This window comes from Parasteatoda tepidariorum, chromosome 5 (assembly GCF_982258835.1).
Source record: "Parasteatoda tepidariorum strain Cologne lab strain chromosome 5, Ptep-v5.0, whole genome shotgun sequence".
NCBI lineage: Eukaryota > Metazoa > Arthropoda > Arachnida > Araneae > Theridiidae > Parasteatoda > Parasteatoda tepidariorum.
In genome coordinates, this window is record NC_141759.1 from 60,674,972 (window position 1) to 60,693,627 (window position 18,656).

At 31.4% G+C, this 18,656-nt stretch overlaps 1 protein-coding gene across 1 annotated transcript in view; it reads right to left on the bottom strand.

The window, feature by feature from the left end:
• LOC139426413 (fatty-acid amide hydrolase 2-like) overlaps positions 1 to 18,656 on the bottom strand; it is a 51,353-nt gene that overhangs the window by 22,956 nt on the left and 9,741 nt on the right. Inside the window, exons 3-5 of the mRNA XM_087164045.1 lie at positions 17,130 to 17,339; positions 12,280 to 12,492; positions 516 to 635 (exon numbers count right to left, since the gene is read on the bottom strand). Coding sequence (XP_087020171.1) covers positions 516 to 635; positions 12,280 to 12,466 — 307 coding nt within the window. The 5' untranslated portion in view covers positions 12,467 to 12,492; positions 17,130 to 17,339. The remainder of the gene's footprint in view (positions 1 to 515; positions 636 to 12,279; positions 12,493 to 17,129; positions 17,340 to 18,656) is intronic.

Consider the following 18,656-nt stretch of genomic DNA (forward strand, 5'->3'; position numbering starts at 1 on the left):
TCATCGCCCCCTACCACCCAAAACATACCTAACGCCCCCCCTGCCGCCCAAAACAAGTCCACCGCCCCTCAGCATACTCCCAACGCCCCCAGGGGGGCGTTATCGCCCCCGTTGAGAAACACTGGATTAAACTAACAATAATTAAAGTAAAAGCAAAATAAGTCTGTCAAATTAGAAACGATTACATTTAAGTTACCGTTTTTTATTTAATTACGTCCTGACCCTGATTTTGTACGAATGCTTTTCTGAATCACCCGTCCTCAAGGGGTTAATTATTGTTAGTTTAATCATATATATAATCAATGTTAATTCAAAGCAAAACTAAATACTTTTATTTTGAACAAAGTAATGGTGAATTAAATAAATCAAGCAATTATAACTCCACCCACAAATGAACTGCTAAAGAATTACTTTGATTACTAGTTTTATCTTTTTACCCTTTTTGATACGGTTTTATGCTGGCACTTATTCGTGACAGTCGGCGCGAAAGGGTTGAATAAAAAGAGTGTGGTTACCTCTTGATGGCTTATGAGAATATATTCCAGTGAAATGAGCAGGTAGCCTTATACTTCCGAATAAATCATTTCCTAATCCCATAACTGATGCTGCAGCACCAATTAGAGCACCTTCACCTCCTGTAATATGAGTCATAAGCTTCTATAAATAATCAAATGAGGGATGTAAAACCAATAAGTTAAAATTATTTCTACAGAGCTACAGTCAAAAGATATTCAAGGCTGTCGACTATATTGAGTAATATTTTATTGAGTGGCATACAGTAAGAACTGAAGCTTACAGAATTTTTGATTATTTTGGCAACACTTCAATAGCCTTCCTACAACAAGAAAGTTGGAACGAATTGTATTTTTATATAAACTTTCAAATCATTTGCAAGTAGTGGTGTGAAAAATAACTTTAAATCAAATTTATAAAAGATGGAATAATACACATTTAAGCATTAACTTAGCTACACACTAGATGATTTTTTTTCCAAAAAGTGGAGAAAGATGGCAGATCTAAATATAGCAGCCGTTCAGTTGCAAAATTGGTCGTATACCATACCTGCCACTAACTAACTAATCAAGTTTTTCAGAGTACCTATCCATGTATGGATATCTGCTCTTTCATCTAAATTGAATAATATGTGGTGGAAGGGAAGGGAGGTGCTGCGTTAACATTAAGTTAAATCTCAGAATGAACAATAATTGATAAAATCTAGTCTGGGTCTTACATAAAAATAAATCGCAAGTTGATACATAACAAAGTGAACAAATTGATGATAAAGAAAGAATATTTACACTATTTACAAATTTACAAAAGGGAGTACCATACCTGTCAACTCTTCCGGATTTTCCAGAAGATTTTATTTTCATATTTAAAGTGGTAGTAATTATATACTATTTTTTCTTTTATAATCTTAATTTTTAAATGATATTGATCACCACTATTCTTACAAAAATTAAGCACATATATTAATATGCGTTACCATACCTGTCAACTTTCACCCTTTCCGAGAATGGATTTTCAGGGTAGTTGTAAAACAGTAAACCAAAAACAATCTGACTCAAATATATATATATATTTTGATCCCATTGAAATTTGCTTGAGCAAGGATTATTATGCTTTCATATATTTATTGTAATTATTTATATGTAGTGGTGGTCAAACTCACTTATAATTATCATTAATAATTTAAAAAGTTAATTGGAATAACCTGAGTATTGCTACCACTTTAAATAGGAAAATAAAATCTTCCGGAAGAGTTGGCAGGTATGCGTAACTATCATGGTTGTCAACGTAAGTTTTCTCAAATACAACGTATTTGTTTGCTTAAAATAGAAGTTTTAATTCCATTTTAATATCACTGGGAAAAATGATAATGGAAAGGATTAAAAGTTGGCAGGTATGGTATACACCTATTGTATTTTGTAGAGTTGCCAATTTGCTGTTTTATAAAAATAAAATAAAAATTCCAGTGGTAAACAAGCTTAAGTTACTTTTAGTTTAGTATGTCTATTTTAAGTAATTTTCCACCCCTACGTATCAAAAATTCAAAGCATCACATCATATGTAACTTATTTGAAAATACAGGCCACGCAACCACTACACTTTTTGTAAAATATTTTATAGATTAGTAGACATTTTACTCCCTTTTTTATTGATTTATTTATTTTTTTTTTTTTTGGAAGGGGGAAACACAGCTTTTATTATAGGAGGTTCAAAATGAAGATAAAACAAAAGAAAATTATAGACATATGAAAAAGGGAGGGGGGAATAATAATGAAAAAAAATAACAAACAACTGATTAAAAAAAAAAAAGGATGAATTTTCTTTTAAAAAATACCGTAAAATAAAGGGATCAGCCCACCGGAAGGGACCGGAATCAGCCCACACGATTATTTTTGCATTGTTATGAAAAAAATTATACTCTTAGTATTAAATTTGTTTTTAGATATATTGATGACTTAATTAGCTTTAATTTTCAAGATTTTACTATTTTATTAAATGATATTTACCCTGAGGAATTAATCTTGCTTCGTAATCATGATGATAATATTGATTTCAATTTTTTGGATTTGTGTATTATAAAGGTTGAAAATATCTGCTTTGTTGATTTATACGATAAAAGAAATGATTTTAATTTCAATATTAATAAACTAATTACTTGGAATTCTAATGTTTCTAGGAGCATCTATTTAAATACCACTTTCAATGAAATGAGCAGAATTAAAAGAATATGTAGTAATATTTATTTATCCAGAAACCAAATCGATAAACTCTTTCAAAATTTGATAAAAAAAAACAATGGATACCCAACTAAAGTAATAAAATTTTATATAAAATCATTGAATTAATCGTATATTTTTGTGGATATATTTACTAAACATTTTCTTTGTTAATTTATAATTCGGATAAATCCGTTGCCAAAATTATTTACTAAATAATTTATTTGTTAATTTGTATAATTTTTCCATGTGCAAATCCATTTCAGGCGAGTCCGTGGACAAAAGCTATATTGATACAATATCAGAAAGCGCTCTTTTTTGCGGATATAATCGTGTGGGCTGATGAAAAGATTATATCTTTTATTTTCCGGTTTTTTTTAAAAAAAATTTCATCCTTTTTCTTTTAAATCAGTTGTCTGTTATTTTTTTTTTTTTTCATTATTATCCCACGCCCCTTTTTTTTCATATGTCTATAATTTTCCTTTGTTTTATCTCCATTTTGAACTTATCTAATGAGTTCTGTTTACTTGCAGCTTACGCGCAATGAATGAAACTTATTGTTTTTCTTATATATATATATATATATATATATATATATATATATATATATATATATATATATATATATATATATATATATATATATATATCCAGTGGTGGCCAAAAGTGTGGACATTTTTTGAAAGTTTCATGTTTTTCAACTTTGCGTGCTTGTAGAATATATTAATTATTCACTTAAATACAAACGTTTTGATATCAAATTGAAGCCAACTTAATGTAGAATTTAATAACAAAACAGAATTAAAATATCTATATTACAAAAAAAGGTTATGCTCATTTTAGTAGAAAAAACAAACACAAATCGTTTTGAATAAGGACGGGTTTTGTAATAAAAGCGTACTAGCCAATCACAAACACTGTTCTTAGGACCAATCAAATGTCTGTAACTATTGTTTAGTTTATTTGGATGGTAAAAGAGTTATTGCTGTGGAAATATTTTGCAGAATGATGCATACTAGTACAATTAAATAGAGTATTGCTGTTTTTGAATATTTAAAGTGCTTTTTTTTAATTAAACTAATTTTAAGCAATGTCATCAACAAGAAGAACTAATTGGACATCTGCCAAAAGAAGCCGAATTGTCATATTGAGAGAAAATGGCCTCCCTTATGCTGAAATTGCAAGATAAGTTGGTGGTTCAGTGACTTGTTCTGGTGTACGAAAGTTCTGTTCACGTTATGAAAAAATGAAATCAGTGGAAAATAAAGCCAAATTAAGCCGAAAAAAATGCGCAAGTGCTACTGCCGATAGAAAAATTAAACGGCTATGCATTCAAGAACGAACATTTTATCGTATATTCATCTTTACATCTGTAATTATTCACTTCACTGTTTTCAATTTTCACCTCTTCTTTGCTAGATTTTTGTAATGTTTCTTTTTTGTTTTAATAAAGTTAAGTGGTTGCCGAGTAACGTGACGGTACCAGGACTGGTACCAAAGTAAGTAACTCGTCGCCAACTTGTTATATATATTCATAAACGATTAATATTTTAACGAGCGTCCGTGCATTCCATCCGCATGGGCTGGACTATCACCTCCTACACGCAGAAGCCTCCACACGGTCTTTTATAAGTAGTCCACGCAGACTGTTCAAACAGTGAATCAGTTGTGCGCATGTACCCAAAACCTTTTATAAAAAGTAATTGAGAGAAATCTATCTTATATATTTGAGAATTGAATCTGTAGTGGTTGACAAGTGAATAAGGCAAACCAATAATATTCATAAATAAAATAAATTTTTAGTTATATATTTGCTACCACTTTCTTATTTTAACTATGTTCTGTATTAAATGACTCGTTCAGTAAACAGATATCCTACACAGTGGTCTGATCGGACTACCAATAAAAAACGGTGTGAAGGCTTTCAGTCATAGGAGGCGTTGTCTGGACCCGCCCAAATCACGGGGCAATGCCCGTTGACCGATTGTGCTGCTTAAAATCGCTTCCAAGCCACTACAAAAAGGTCCCATCTCTCTGCTGGGTAGCCACTTATGAGCATTTCGACTCACCAGTATTCCCAGGACAGCCACTGGCGGGACAGGGGGAAGTTAATCTTACAAGCAGCGCAGGAGGTGCTTGAAACCGCGACCATTGGCTTGGATGCACGCACGCCACCTACTCGCCATGGATTAGCGAATATTTTCTCAGACACCTTGCGTTTCATTAATCGTAGCAGCAGTGATGAGATACATGCCCCCAGGTCCATTTCAGAATTTACGGGCGGTGTGCCGTACGCAATGTTATTCCTGTCACCCCAGAGAAAAAAAAACTCACGAGGAACTCCGGTCCAAATGCTCCAACGCAACCTATCTATTTCCGCCAATGCTTTCTTATATAGTTGTGGCTCCCAACGATATATGTATTGGGAGAAAATTTTTCGAGATACAATGAAAGAAAATAAATTATTGCCTCAAAAGAGTACTGAAATGATTACAAAAGGAGAAAAAAGAAAAACATTAACAGGAAAAACATACTAAATATCACCTACCACTACATGATAAGCCGAAAAGTTTGTAACAGGAAATAACATCCTAAAATCTTAAAAAGGAAAAACATTAAAAAGAAATTACAGTGGAAGCACTTACATTGATAGATTATTCAGTAACGAGACAAGTAATGCTTAGCTTTAGCACTGTTTGATCAAAACGTTGAAGATACAGTTGGATCATCTTGAAACATGATCGAGTGCCTGTTTGTACTTCCAATCAATTCACTGAGTTCAATTTTTACAGAGTCTATTTTTTAAGTTTAATACTTAAGAGTTCTTTTTTATTTTTTAATTATTTTTCATTATTTTTTCTCACTTATATTTCTTTTAAATTCTTTATTTATAGTTTAGCACTTGATCCGCATGCTAATTTGTTACTCGATCCTTCAACTTACTAAATTTATCCGAAAGATTCCATTTTCCATCTGGTAATCTATGCACTTCCACTTCGATATTCAAGATTACAGTATACTGTCTTCATTTAACCTACTTGATTAGCGGTAATTTACCTCCAACCGCAGAAACTGCTCCCGGCAGCAACTGCATGGCAATGTCTCTTCAATTTTCACTATTACCGCGTTTGTATCTTAAATTATATATATATATATATATATATATATATATATATATATATATATATATATATATATATATATATATATATATATATATATATATATATATATATATATATATATATATATATATATATATATATATATATATATATATATTATATATATATATATATATATATATATATATATATATATATATATATATATATATATATATATATATATATATATATATATATATATATATATATATATATATATATATATATATATATATATGTTACGCTTTGAAAGCCTAAACATTGTAAGTTCGTAGTGTGGCCGGTGCTTCTTGAAAAAGATACAGGAAAATACAGGAATCATAATATAATTTTATTAAAGTAAGGGCCAGAGCCCCAGAATGACAACCTTACATGCTGGTGGATAGGTATAGAATAGCACATTTGACCTTGGAAAGAGGGTTTTTATATCTTTCTGGACAATATATTTAAATGTTAATGGGTCTCAGTAGCGTGGGACTGATCAATTTCCCAAGCTGCTAAAGCCACATCATCACATTTTTTGAGATAATTAGATCAATATTATTACTTTCTTGTGGGAAAGGTTTTTAAACGTTTGCGCGTTGGATAAATGCTCTATTTATGGATTATATTTAATATATAATTGTTTTAACATTACATAATATTCCCCCCCTCTGAAGAAAGGTCTGATCAATATGCTAGCCTATTGGTCAGAACTTCCCCTTCACGCGATTTCAAATTAAAATTTGTTATTTTTGGTATATTGTCCAATATTATACATTTATAAGTAAAGTATTACAACAATAACATTTATATAAAAGTAACTAAATATTTCTGCATAACTTTGAATAACAATAATTAATAACTTTATAATAATTAATAATGATTATGTACATTTTTCCTTTTCCTGTTGAAAAGAATAAGAAATATCAAAACAAATCTAGAATATCTAAAACAAAATATACCATGACATATATAAAATAAAAATAAATCAAACCACAATTTCACAACTTGTGAAAGGTTCTTTTCTTGAAATAAACTGGATTCATTGTTCGGGCCTAAATTTATTAAGTTATTCATCCATTTCAGAAGAAAAAAAAAGTTTATGTTCTTAATCATCATTGTTTCATTTTCGAAACAATTATTATTCATGAAGTCATTTAAATTCACTCATCATTTACATGGTTTTTACTTATAATCCCATTAATGATTATGTGTTTTCACAAATATTGTGTAGAATTATTCACAACATATGACATACACTTGAAGAAATCAATACAAATAAAATAATACAAATAATATAAGTAATCTAATTTAAAATGTTTACTTTTCCACATGATAATTAAGTTCTTCGGTAGCATAAAAATTTACATACAAAGTGCATTATAAATCTTTGTAGAAAATGATATGCTTTATTCCAAAATAATAAAAATATAAGCGTTATCCATTGAAAACAATTGATGGTCTAAGTTGGGTAAAATATTCCCAACTAGACGGAAAAAAATAGGGTTTTAAGTTTGTTTACTCATGCTTGATCCTTAATTGAGGAGAAAACATCAGTAAAGAAACATTCTATGTGAGGAGTCCCACGGTTCAAAAAACCATTTCTATATATTTCATTTGAAAAAATAAAATTTAGGAAATTTACCTAAATTTTCCGAAGTAACTCTCAACCATCATGTAATAAAAAAAATTCAGACATAGATGCATTAAAAAAAAATAACGGGACTCCAAAAATAGGGGCAGAAAATAAAAATGAAAAACATATGAAAATACGAGCATTGAAAAGCTATTGTGAATTTTTTACATACAATTGAAACTGTTGACTTGGATAAAATTTCCTTAATTTGTTTACATGTACTATTTCTGATTCTTTCTTAGTGAGAAAATTAGGTTTATCAATTTCAAATGACACCTCAGATAATTTCTTTAAAATTTTGTATGGACCAGAATATGGTGAACTTAATTTCCTTGTGTTAGGGTAATGGAATTCTTCGTAAATTACTAAATCATTAACTTTAAAATTAGGTTCCAAAAAATGAGTGTCATAACGAATTTTGGTTTTCTTAAAAAACTCTGGGGTATTTTGAGCAGTTATTTTTCTTGCTTCATCAACTGGAGGATAAATATTTTGATTTACAAGAGAATCACAAGGTAATTTTCCATAATTTAAATAAGCAGGAGGAAATTGAGTTACAGAATGAGGGGTGTAATTATATTCATGTGTTACTTCTTCTAATAACTTTGTCCACAGAATTTTTTTACAGTTTTCGTTGATTTTACATCTTAACCTAGAGATTATTGTCGCATTAGATTTTTCAACTTTTCCATTTGTTTGCGGATGATGAGCTGAAGTCAATAATTGTTTAACATTATAGTTTCTAAGAAATCTTCTAAATCTAGATGCTGTAATTGCAGCATTACGATCACTTAAAATTTTATCTGGAACTTGAATTTGAAAAATTTGTTTTAAGCAATTTGTATATGTTTCAGTTGTTACACTTTTTGAAGGAAAAGTCCAAAGATATCGAGTAGCATGATCAATAACTAAATGCAAATATTTTTTAGTTGAGTTGTAATAGTTGAGCCCTCCGACAGTATCAATTGATAAAATTTCAAATGGTTGCTCTGTAGGGGGCATACTTTGTAACAACCCAAATCTTTTTTGGTGAGATTTTTTGTTAATTTGGCAAGTTTCACAACATTTAACATAGTTAGAGATATCAATTATTATATTAGGCCAATAGTAGAAGGGAGAAATTAAAGCAATCAATTTTTTAATACCAACATGACCAAATTGAATATGAGTTTTTTCTAATATTTTTGTTCTTAAAGAAAATGGTATTACTATTTTATGCAAACCTTTTTTCTTAATCGTTAACAAATCATTAATTGTTATGAATTTAGGATTACTTAAATTTTCATTTAGTTGTGCTTCTTTAATTTCATCATGAGTCACAACTGGATTATTATCAAATAAACTAAAAAATACAGAATATCTAGAAAGCATATCAGCTTCATGATTATTTTGACCCTTAATATATTTTACTTCACAATCATACATTGTTAGTTTTAAAGACCATCTAAAAAGTCTACCTGTAGGATTTTTTATTTTCTTTAACCAAGTCAACGCGGAATGATCACTATAAATGATAAATTTATTTCCATGCAAATAACAATGATATTTATCTAAAGCATTAATAATAGCTAAACATTCCAATTCAGTAATAGAATAATTTCTTTCATGTTGAGACAAACATCTGGAGTGAAAAGCTATTGGATGCATTGAGTCATCGGGATGTTTTTGTTTCAAAACAGCAGCAATTGCTTCTTTTGAGGCATCAACAAACAAATGACATGGATAATTAGGATTATACAAAGTTAAAACAGGTTTAGAAATTAAAGACGATTTTAATTGATTAAATGAGGTATTGCATTCTACTGTCCAATTCCATTTAACATTTTTCTTAAGAAGATTATTAAGTGGCAATCTAAGTTCTGCATAATTCTTAATAAATTTATGGTATACATTAATACTACCAAGAAATCGTTGTAGCTCTTTAACATTTTTTGGAGGTTTTAACTGTCTAATAGTTTCAATATTAGCATTTGCAGGTGAATATTGACCTTTTTCTATTTCATATCCTAAAAACTTTATTTTAGTTTTAGCAAATTGACATTTTGAAAATTTAAGTTTTAAATTTTCAGTTTCACATATTTTAAAAATTTTCTCTAAATGATCTAAATGTTCTAAATAATTATCAGAATATATGATAATATCATCAAAATAGTATAAAGCAAAATCAACTTTATGTTTCTGTAAAATTTGACGAATAGCTCTTTGAAAAATAGCGGGTGAATTTTTCCAACCAAACGGTAAACGTAAAAATTCATAAAGGCCAAAATTGGTTGTATATGCTAATTTTTCAGTATCATTTGGATCTATTGTTAAATTCCAGTAACCACATTTTAAATCTATAGTTGAAAAATATTTAGCATTAGACAATTTATCAATTAAATCATCAATTCTAGGTACAGGTTCAGAGTCAGTTTTGGTTATCTGATTAAGCTTTCTAAAATCTACACACAATCTGGTTTTATTACCTTCATCTTTTTTGTAAACAAGCGTAACTGGGGAGGAGTATGGACTATAGGAGGGTTTAATTATGTTAGCTTGTAATAAATTATCTATTTGATTTTTAATTTCTGCATTATCTTTAACAGATGCTCGATATGGACGCAATGATATGGGCAGTTCAGAAGTTAACTTTACTTTAACAGCTTGAAGATTTAAGTTGCCAATATCAAAATTATTTTTGGAAAATACATGATCATAACTAGATAAAAGATAATTTAACTTTACCCTATCCTCTTCAGAAGTTACAGGTATTTTACCCTGAAATTCTGAGGGTGGGTTGAGCCTATGCTCCTGAATATTTAAACTATTGACATTTCTTTCATCATAAAAATTATTAGTTTCTATATTTCTAGTATTAACACAATCATTTACATTACAATTCACATTTTTAAGAACAATTTTTTGTTTATTGTTGTAAAATATATTAGCATGATATTTATTTTTAGCACTATAATAATTATTAGACTGAGAAAATTTATCATATGTAACATCTTTAAATTTTTGAAAAACTCTAAAATTTTCAAAATCAATATGTAACTTAAATAATGAAATTTCATTAAGACCAAGTATTGCATAATTAAGAGGGGTGTCTATAAAGGCGCATGTTATTACTTTTGTAATGTTTCCTATTTTAACACTTACCTTTTGGAGGTTTCCTTTGATATTTCCTTGAAATTGCGAAATTAAAATCCTAGTAGAGTTCAAATGTTTTTTTGATTGTCGTATAAAATGTTTTGGAATTATAGTGATGTTGGATCCTGTGTCCAATATAGTTAGTAAGTTCTTATTGTTTACTCGCGATGTCACACATAAATAGTCATTTGATGGTCAGCTGTTGCTATTGCTGGGCTGCGGAGGCTGGGAATCATGCTGAGGTACTCCATAGCGATTAAGAGAATTCACAAACCTTGGCTGCTGCATTCTGTGCTGATTTTGGGGAATCCACTGCCTTGGCTGCTCCATTCTGTACCGATGTTGGGGAATCCACTGTCTTGGCTGCTCATAGTATCTTGGATTATCATTCCAGTTTTGTCTTTGGGGAGTAGGTCTATTGAAGGCACACTTTTCATTTTTTTCTAACTTTGAACACAACTTAATTAGTTCTTCAACAGTAGAAGGAGATGCTATACTCAGAAAATTACGAAATTTTTCTGGTACGTCAGCTTTGATGGATTCTAGCAACAGCTCCCTATCTATGCTTAGATCCTTCGACGCTCTCCACTTCTCTGTAGCATATTCAGAAAATGTCTTTTTTGGAGATGGCCTCATAGACAGAAAAAGTTCATACTTATCTTCTCTAGAAAGAGAAAATTTTTCTTGTAGTTTTTCCTCGAGTTCGGTCCATTTTTCAATTTCTATGCATTCATTAATGTAGAAGGTAAATAAGTCTCTTTTCAGGTATTCAGATATGTTATTTATTTTCCAGTTTTCGTCCAAATGTAGGATTTCGCATTTTTTATTGAAATACTTGATCCAGTTGGGAAAATTATTTTTATCCTCACACGGAGAAATATTAACGCGTGCTGGAGCATCCACCTGTTTTTCTTCTGAATCAGACATCATTCGTTTAATTTTTCTGTTTCTTAATTCCAAAGTCATCAAAGTAAAGTTCTAATCGGTGATTAAAGTGAGAAGAAGACAAAACAAAGAGAGAAATAACAGTCCTCGTTCTTCTTAACCACACCCACGCATTCGAATTTCTAATCCAAGGTTACGAATCATTTAAGAAGCGAAAGTCGATTATCAAAAGATGCATTCCATTATTAAATTAAATATCATTTTCAGTTTTCAATAATAATTTTTCGCGACAGGAAACTATCCTGCCGACTTATCTGTTACGCTTTGAAAGCCTAAACATTGTAAGTTCGTAGTGTGGCCGGTGCTTCTTGAAAAAGATACAGGAAAATACAGGAATCATAATATAATTTTATTAAAGTAAGGGCCAGAGCCCCAGAATGACAACCTTACATGCTGGTGGATAGGTATAGAATAGCACATTTGACCTTGGAAAGAGGGTTTTTATATCTTTCTGGACAATATATTTAAATGTTAACGGGTCTCAGTAGCGTGGGACTGATCAATTTCCCAAGCTGCTAAAGCCACATCATCACATTTTTTGAGATAATTAGATCAATATTATTACTTTCTTGTGGGAAAGGTTTTTAAACGTTTGCGCGTTGGATAAATGCTCTATTTATGGATTATATTTAATATATAATTGTTTTAACATTACATATATATATATTTTTTTTTTTAAATGAACTTTTACCTGAGCTTCCTCCCGCTGTTCTATTTGTATCATATGGGTTGCACGTTTTCCCGTACAACAGATTTATTGTATCGAAACCGAGACCTAGTTCTGCTGAATTGCTAGTGGCTAAAACAATTGCTCCTGCAAATTTCATTAGAGCTACTGTTGGAGCATCTGTAGTAGCTGAAGGTGAATCTTTATACATTAAAGAGCCGCCAGTATTAGGAACTCCTGTAAAGAGAAGAATGCTTAAAAATCGCCATAATATCAGACACAATTGAATACTTGCAAGTAAGGTCATTGCAGATGAATCGTGGCATTTGTTGATTCCAAAAGTCAATCAGGTTCGACATATACGCTTGATGTCACTTGCATGGTATCAAATTAAATCTGATTGAAATCACATGGTTGAGCATAATCACACACTTCTCCAGTTTCAAGCACCCAATTATTAGAAATTGAATGTCAGTGAAAATTTCTAGATTTCTCATTTTTGTAACCACATTAAACATTTTATTTCAACAAAGAGATTTTTACATAACATTGCGTTAACTGTTACGTCAACCTAATTTTATACCCTTTAGCGACATAGCAATTTACAGGTAAATATATATGCGCATACGTTATTAATCACAATCAGCGTTCATATTTGAGTTGGTGGGTAACGTATCACTTCGCAAAAGCTCTCTGTTGTAAAGTCGTCTCAATACTTGTATTTTAATATATAATTACAGACCAACAGGATAACCACGTTAGTGGGGTTGATGTACTAGCATTTTTTTGTTCAGCACATTAACCTACCAAACCCTAACCTTGCAGGTTTGAACTCAATCCAGAATAAAAGAGACTCTCTGCGTTAACAGGGAGGTCACCATCAGTAAATATTTAAAAAGTGGGTACAAGTGTTTCATGTGGCTTTTGAATGAAAGATCTAAATTGCATTTAATTTTAGCAAACGTAAATAACTTTCCTTAAAAAAACATTTCATTAATAACACATTTGCAGCATGACAATGTACGCAGAGTCTGGTTAAGACAGGGGCATACGGGTAGTTGTCCCGGGTCCTCACATGAGGGGGGGGGGGGAAATCAAACAGAAAGTTTATTTTACGTTTCCTCCTTTAATGAACTTTTTTTAAAACAAAATATTAGTACAATGTGAAGTCCGTCAGTTTTATGTTAGCTTCGTCATTGCAACTTCATTCAATCTATCGTATGAACAAAATCTATATTTCGTATATCCCTAGCTTTTTAGGGCGGAATACAGCTAATTTTTGCAATTACGATGGACAAATTTGGCCCATCTAAAGCCTGTTTGTTTACATATCGCAAAATGCGATAGGTTTTCAAAAATACAGGCTCAATTGAGACATCATAATTGTGAAAATTTATCTGAATGCAACCCTAATGTCAGCAAGGTTATGAATTTTTGGCAGCTAAATGGCAAAGTTAACAATCAGAAAACTGCGCTCGGCATGGTGGACATAGAATTGTCAGAAAATCAATAAAATGGACAGGACGATATTTCGTCTGACCATTGGAGGTGGGGGGAGCTTATAGCTATTTTAGGTTCTAGTTAATTTTCTTGCTATCTATAATGAGGTGAAAATTTAAATACCTTCAGAAATATCGGTTCTTCATTATTGAAGCAGAGAAGGCCCCCAAGGAAGTTCTTGCCCCCTTGTCCCAATTTGGCTAAGTTGGGCCCAGAATGTACGGTAAGACCACTCAGGCAATTGAACTCAAATAACCAGTAATAGATTAAGGAAGATACCTCATTTCCTTGTTTTTGTTAGCGGTCTTATTATTACTTTTTTATTTTTTTTATTTAGTTTCATATACTTCACCCTGCATAAAAAGCAAGTAACACAATAAATATAATAAAAATTTTACTACCACTATTTATTTAATTTAAAAATTTTAACTCATTAATTTCATTTTAATCTTAGGATGATCACGATTACCAAACGATGCTTCCGTGCAATAATTTGCCTTTTTTGTTGCTGTCATTATTTATAATATCACTTGCCACACGGGAAAGCCTGCTAGGTGAAACCGAGCAAATTTAAGGCAGAGTGTGCGTTTCTTGTTTCTAAGTGGCGCCATCTATGGCCAAGAATTCTGCCACACCATACGTCGCACCCGTTTATAGGAAGGACCCATTCATTCATCCACAGATCGTAATTTTGACCAGAATCAGAGAACGATCGATCGCCATCCCAGAGGTATTGATTTGTTATGGGAACATGGAGGACTTTTGCGACTCGACAGATTTAACGTGCATCAGTCACTTTACTACACGGGGAGTCTTCGGCCGGCGGGGTTTGAGCCCACGAACTCTCGGACCTGAGCCCTACCGACCAGGCTATCCCGGTCCATTTTTCTTTGCAAACCCATAAGAGCCAATATATTATGTAATCTGGTTGCAGGTGATACTCATCAAAATTAGAATCCACTATTGTTATAATTGCAGGGGGACAAAAATGCAAAAGGTACTGAATAATAAAATTCAAACTTTTATTAAAAGAAACTGAATTAAGCAATTCTATAGAACATATATTTTAACTTTACTATTGAATGAATATCATTATTTGAAATGTTATAGTGGTAGTTAGAATTTAATAATTAAAGAAGTTACATACCCTCCAACTGCTACGGAATTTCCGTAGTTTCAGAAATCTTCTTTTCAGACGGTAGCAAAATTAATGTCTTAATATTTTAAAAAAAATTAATTTTAGCGTAACTTGTCCACTATTACTTATAAAAGTGCAGGCCATAGGGCTAGATTCTTAAGTTCTGATAAAAGTTTTATGAGAGATCCATTTGCTTTAAAAATTTCTAGTTTGGTTCGCTACCACTAGAAAGAATTATTTTCAAAATCCTCAAAAGTTGGAGGGTATGAAGTTATAAATAAATGAAAGGGAAATTAGTTTCTACCACTTTTTCCCCTGTGGCATCCCTGATAACTGTTATGCATATTTAAAAGTTTTTTTTTACTTTTGAGATACTGCCGAAACTTTTTGCAGAATGAAAATACGGCCAACGGTTCACAATTCGCAACGGAGATCCATCATTTTTTTTCCCGACTGTACCTGATTTAACTCGTACTAACCATTGCGGTCAATGCTTCGAGCGACATAAGAATCACTTAAGCAATGAGGCGTTGTCATGAGCGTCGTTGACGAGGGGAGGGATATTTTGTAATAAGTGGATATTTAGTCCCTATTTTCAGACCCCCTCAATATTTCAGACAAAAGAAAAAAATTTCATGAATTATCGTCGATTTTAGCTCATGAGAGGCAAAATCAAAAAAGAGATTAATCTTTTTGCAGATGGTTAGCAAATTTAAGAAAAATTTTGTTCAATTTATGAATGTTTGAGACTATGTGACTATATTTCAATTTAGCCCCTCTCAAAAATTGGTCAACGACGCTCATCATTGCTTAGGAATTTTGAATTTTCAATATTATTCAGCCATCTAATACTATGGTTCTCAGTTGTGCTACTTCTGGCTTTACTACTAGGTTTTTTTTTCTTTTTAAAGATAACACTTAATGATTACACTTAATGATAATAATTTAATGATTAGATTATGATTTCAAAGCCTACTTCAGGGTTGCCAACTTTCTAAGCAATCGGGCAACATTTCTTCAAGTGAAAGCTAAGTTTATATTTCAATGCAATTCTTAGTTTTCATTATTTTATTTAAAGTTATTTTCCTCACCCAGAGCCTGAGTGAGGCTGGGGCATGTGAGGCCGTTGCCGCTGGCCCCCACATGATGAAAGGGGCCCCAAAATAAAATAAAAAGTTTATATTACGTTTCCTTATTTAATGAGCTTTTTTTAAACAAAATATCGGTACAGTGTAAAATCCGCCAGTTTTATGTTAGCTTCTTATCATTTATCTATCGTATGAACACAATCCACATTTCGTAAATCCATGGCTTTCTAAGTAAAGAATTCAGCTAAATTTTCGCAATTACGATGGACAAATTTGGCCAATCTAAAGCCTGTATTTTTACATATCGCAAAATGCTATATGTTTACAAAAATACAGGCTCCTGATTGGCTTAATTGAGCCATCGTATTTGCGAAAATTTAGCTGAATTCCGCCCTAATGTCAGCAATGATATGAATTTTTCGCAGCTAGATGACAAAGTCTGCACAGTGATATAAAAGTACATTATTATATCGAATAAACTTAGACACTGTAACGATAACATTATTCTTTAAATCTTCACCTTTTTTACTTAATCGAGTGTTTAAAAAACACATTGTTTTTCTTTTGTTTTTTTAAAACATTAATTTAATCTATTATACAAATTAGATGCACTCACCTTTATGAAATTAGCAGTGGCAGATCAATGTGAAATTCGAAAATTTCGGGTCTATCCTTATTTGTGAATCCGTATTCATATTAATCCGTCTAAGTAAGTTGCATAATTCTTTATAAAATGCCTTTTAATAGATAAATATATGTAATAAACAATTGAAGACTGATCTTATCATTACAGTGTCTTTGTTGATTCTGAATAACAATTAACTTTTACGTCGCTGTTCAGAGCGCCATCTGTGAGAATGAGAAATATCATTAACTGGGATTTAAAATGTTTTAAAAAAATCACTACATTTGTAACATAGATATCTTCTGACTTTAATATGCTGTAAGAACCATGGAATCTTGGAATATTAACAGCGGTAAAAAAGATGAATATTAGTTGGTAAGCTATGTTTAAACCTAACGTAATATTTAATTTTCCGAATTAATTTCATATTATAAATGAACTATTGTGCCATATTTTCGATATGTTTATGTTACTAAATTAAGAGCTGGTAAAATAGCTAGATAGAAATACTTTTACACTATACCTTTGACATTAAGAAGGACTTTCACTGTAAATGGAACCCCGAGTAACGGCTTTTCCTCTTTCAACTGTTCCCTTGTATACTTTCAGATTTTATATGAGCGTCGATTCTTTCGCCTCTTTTATAGCTTCTTGAAAACGGTACTCTGCCACTGCATTGATGTCAGTTTCCACTTCAATTATTCGTTCGATGTAAGCTAGCACAACATCCTCACTTTTCAACTGATAAAAAAAAACAATCAGTGCGATGAAATGTATGTTGTGATAGTATTATAAGTAAAAGCATGTTTGTGAGAAATAAATAGTTCTTCATTTTTTGTTAAGTGAGTTGGTAAAAAAATTTGCCATTTCTTTTTCATTTTTATGTTGTAACCGGTGTTGAGAAGCAGACCTATTTCGGGGGAAACGACTATCAATGTTCAACTCCTTAGCTATGTAATTTTTCATCCAACCCAGAAGACAAGAGAGAGACTCTTTGATGAAAGTAACAATCTGATGGCGACTCATAGCAAGGACTGCTTTTCTATAGCATGGACAGGGTACTATTTTCCAATAGCACCGATCAGATTTACTAATGTTCTAGATTGTTTTACTAAGTTCTTCAACTTTTTTCATGGGAAATTTTGTTTCCTTTTCGCTACTGGTAAAAAACCCGTTATACCAATGGAGTTATTTTGATGGGACTGAATGAAGACTTAACAAACAGTAGCCTGACATTTTCCTCCCCGTTAGAGGTCGTATTCACGTGTCGCGAGTGATGAAACTTGTCATTCTGGTCCACATGATGTGCCGGCCATAAATAAAAGGTTAAGGGAGGAATTGCACTAATCCGTTTAGATGAAACGTAAAAAAAATCGTCATACTAATATTAATGCTAATGATGCTTGGTTAATTTCAGAAATTGAAATTTTAAAAATAAATCAGTCACGCACTAAAAAGTGAAACTAACGAAGAAAATAATTAGTTATTGAGGAGAAGCATAAAAAAGTTATGATACAAATATTGACGCCAATGCTTAATTAATTTTGGTAATAGCTACCAATTTGTTTTATAACCGTCAGTTAACAGTCAACCCGATTTTGGGTTCACAACAACAAGACGAACGAGAAAAACGTTATAGGTTATAATAAAGTCAAAGATGAGTTAAAGTTAAGAAGAGTCAAAATGACATTCTGCTTGCAAATAGGACCCTGGTTGAAACTTTAAGTACAGTTGAAGTAAAATTTAAAAAAAACCCCAATAATTTCATTATAATTACTATTAGCTACGATTATGGAAAGGATTTCTTTATTATTTTCAATTGAAAGTTGTTTTTTGTTTGTTTCTATTGCCACTTGCCAATACCAGCAAGCCTGCTTGGAGAACCAAGCGATTCTAAGGCAGAGGGTGCGTCTCTTGTTTTTCAGTGGCGCCATCTTTAGCCAAAAATACGATTTCAGCCTTACTCACACGTCACAGCCCGTTTTACGGGGCGGATTCATTCATTTATCCACAGATCATAATTTTGACAAGAGAACGATCAATCTCCAAC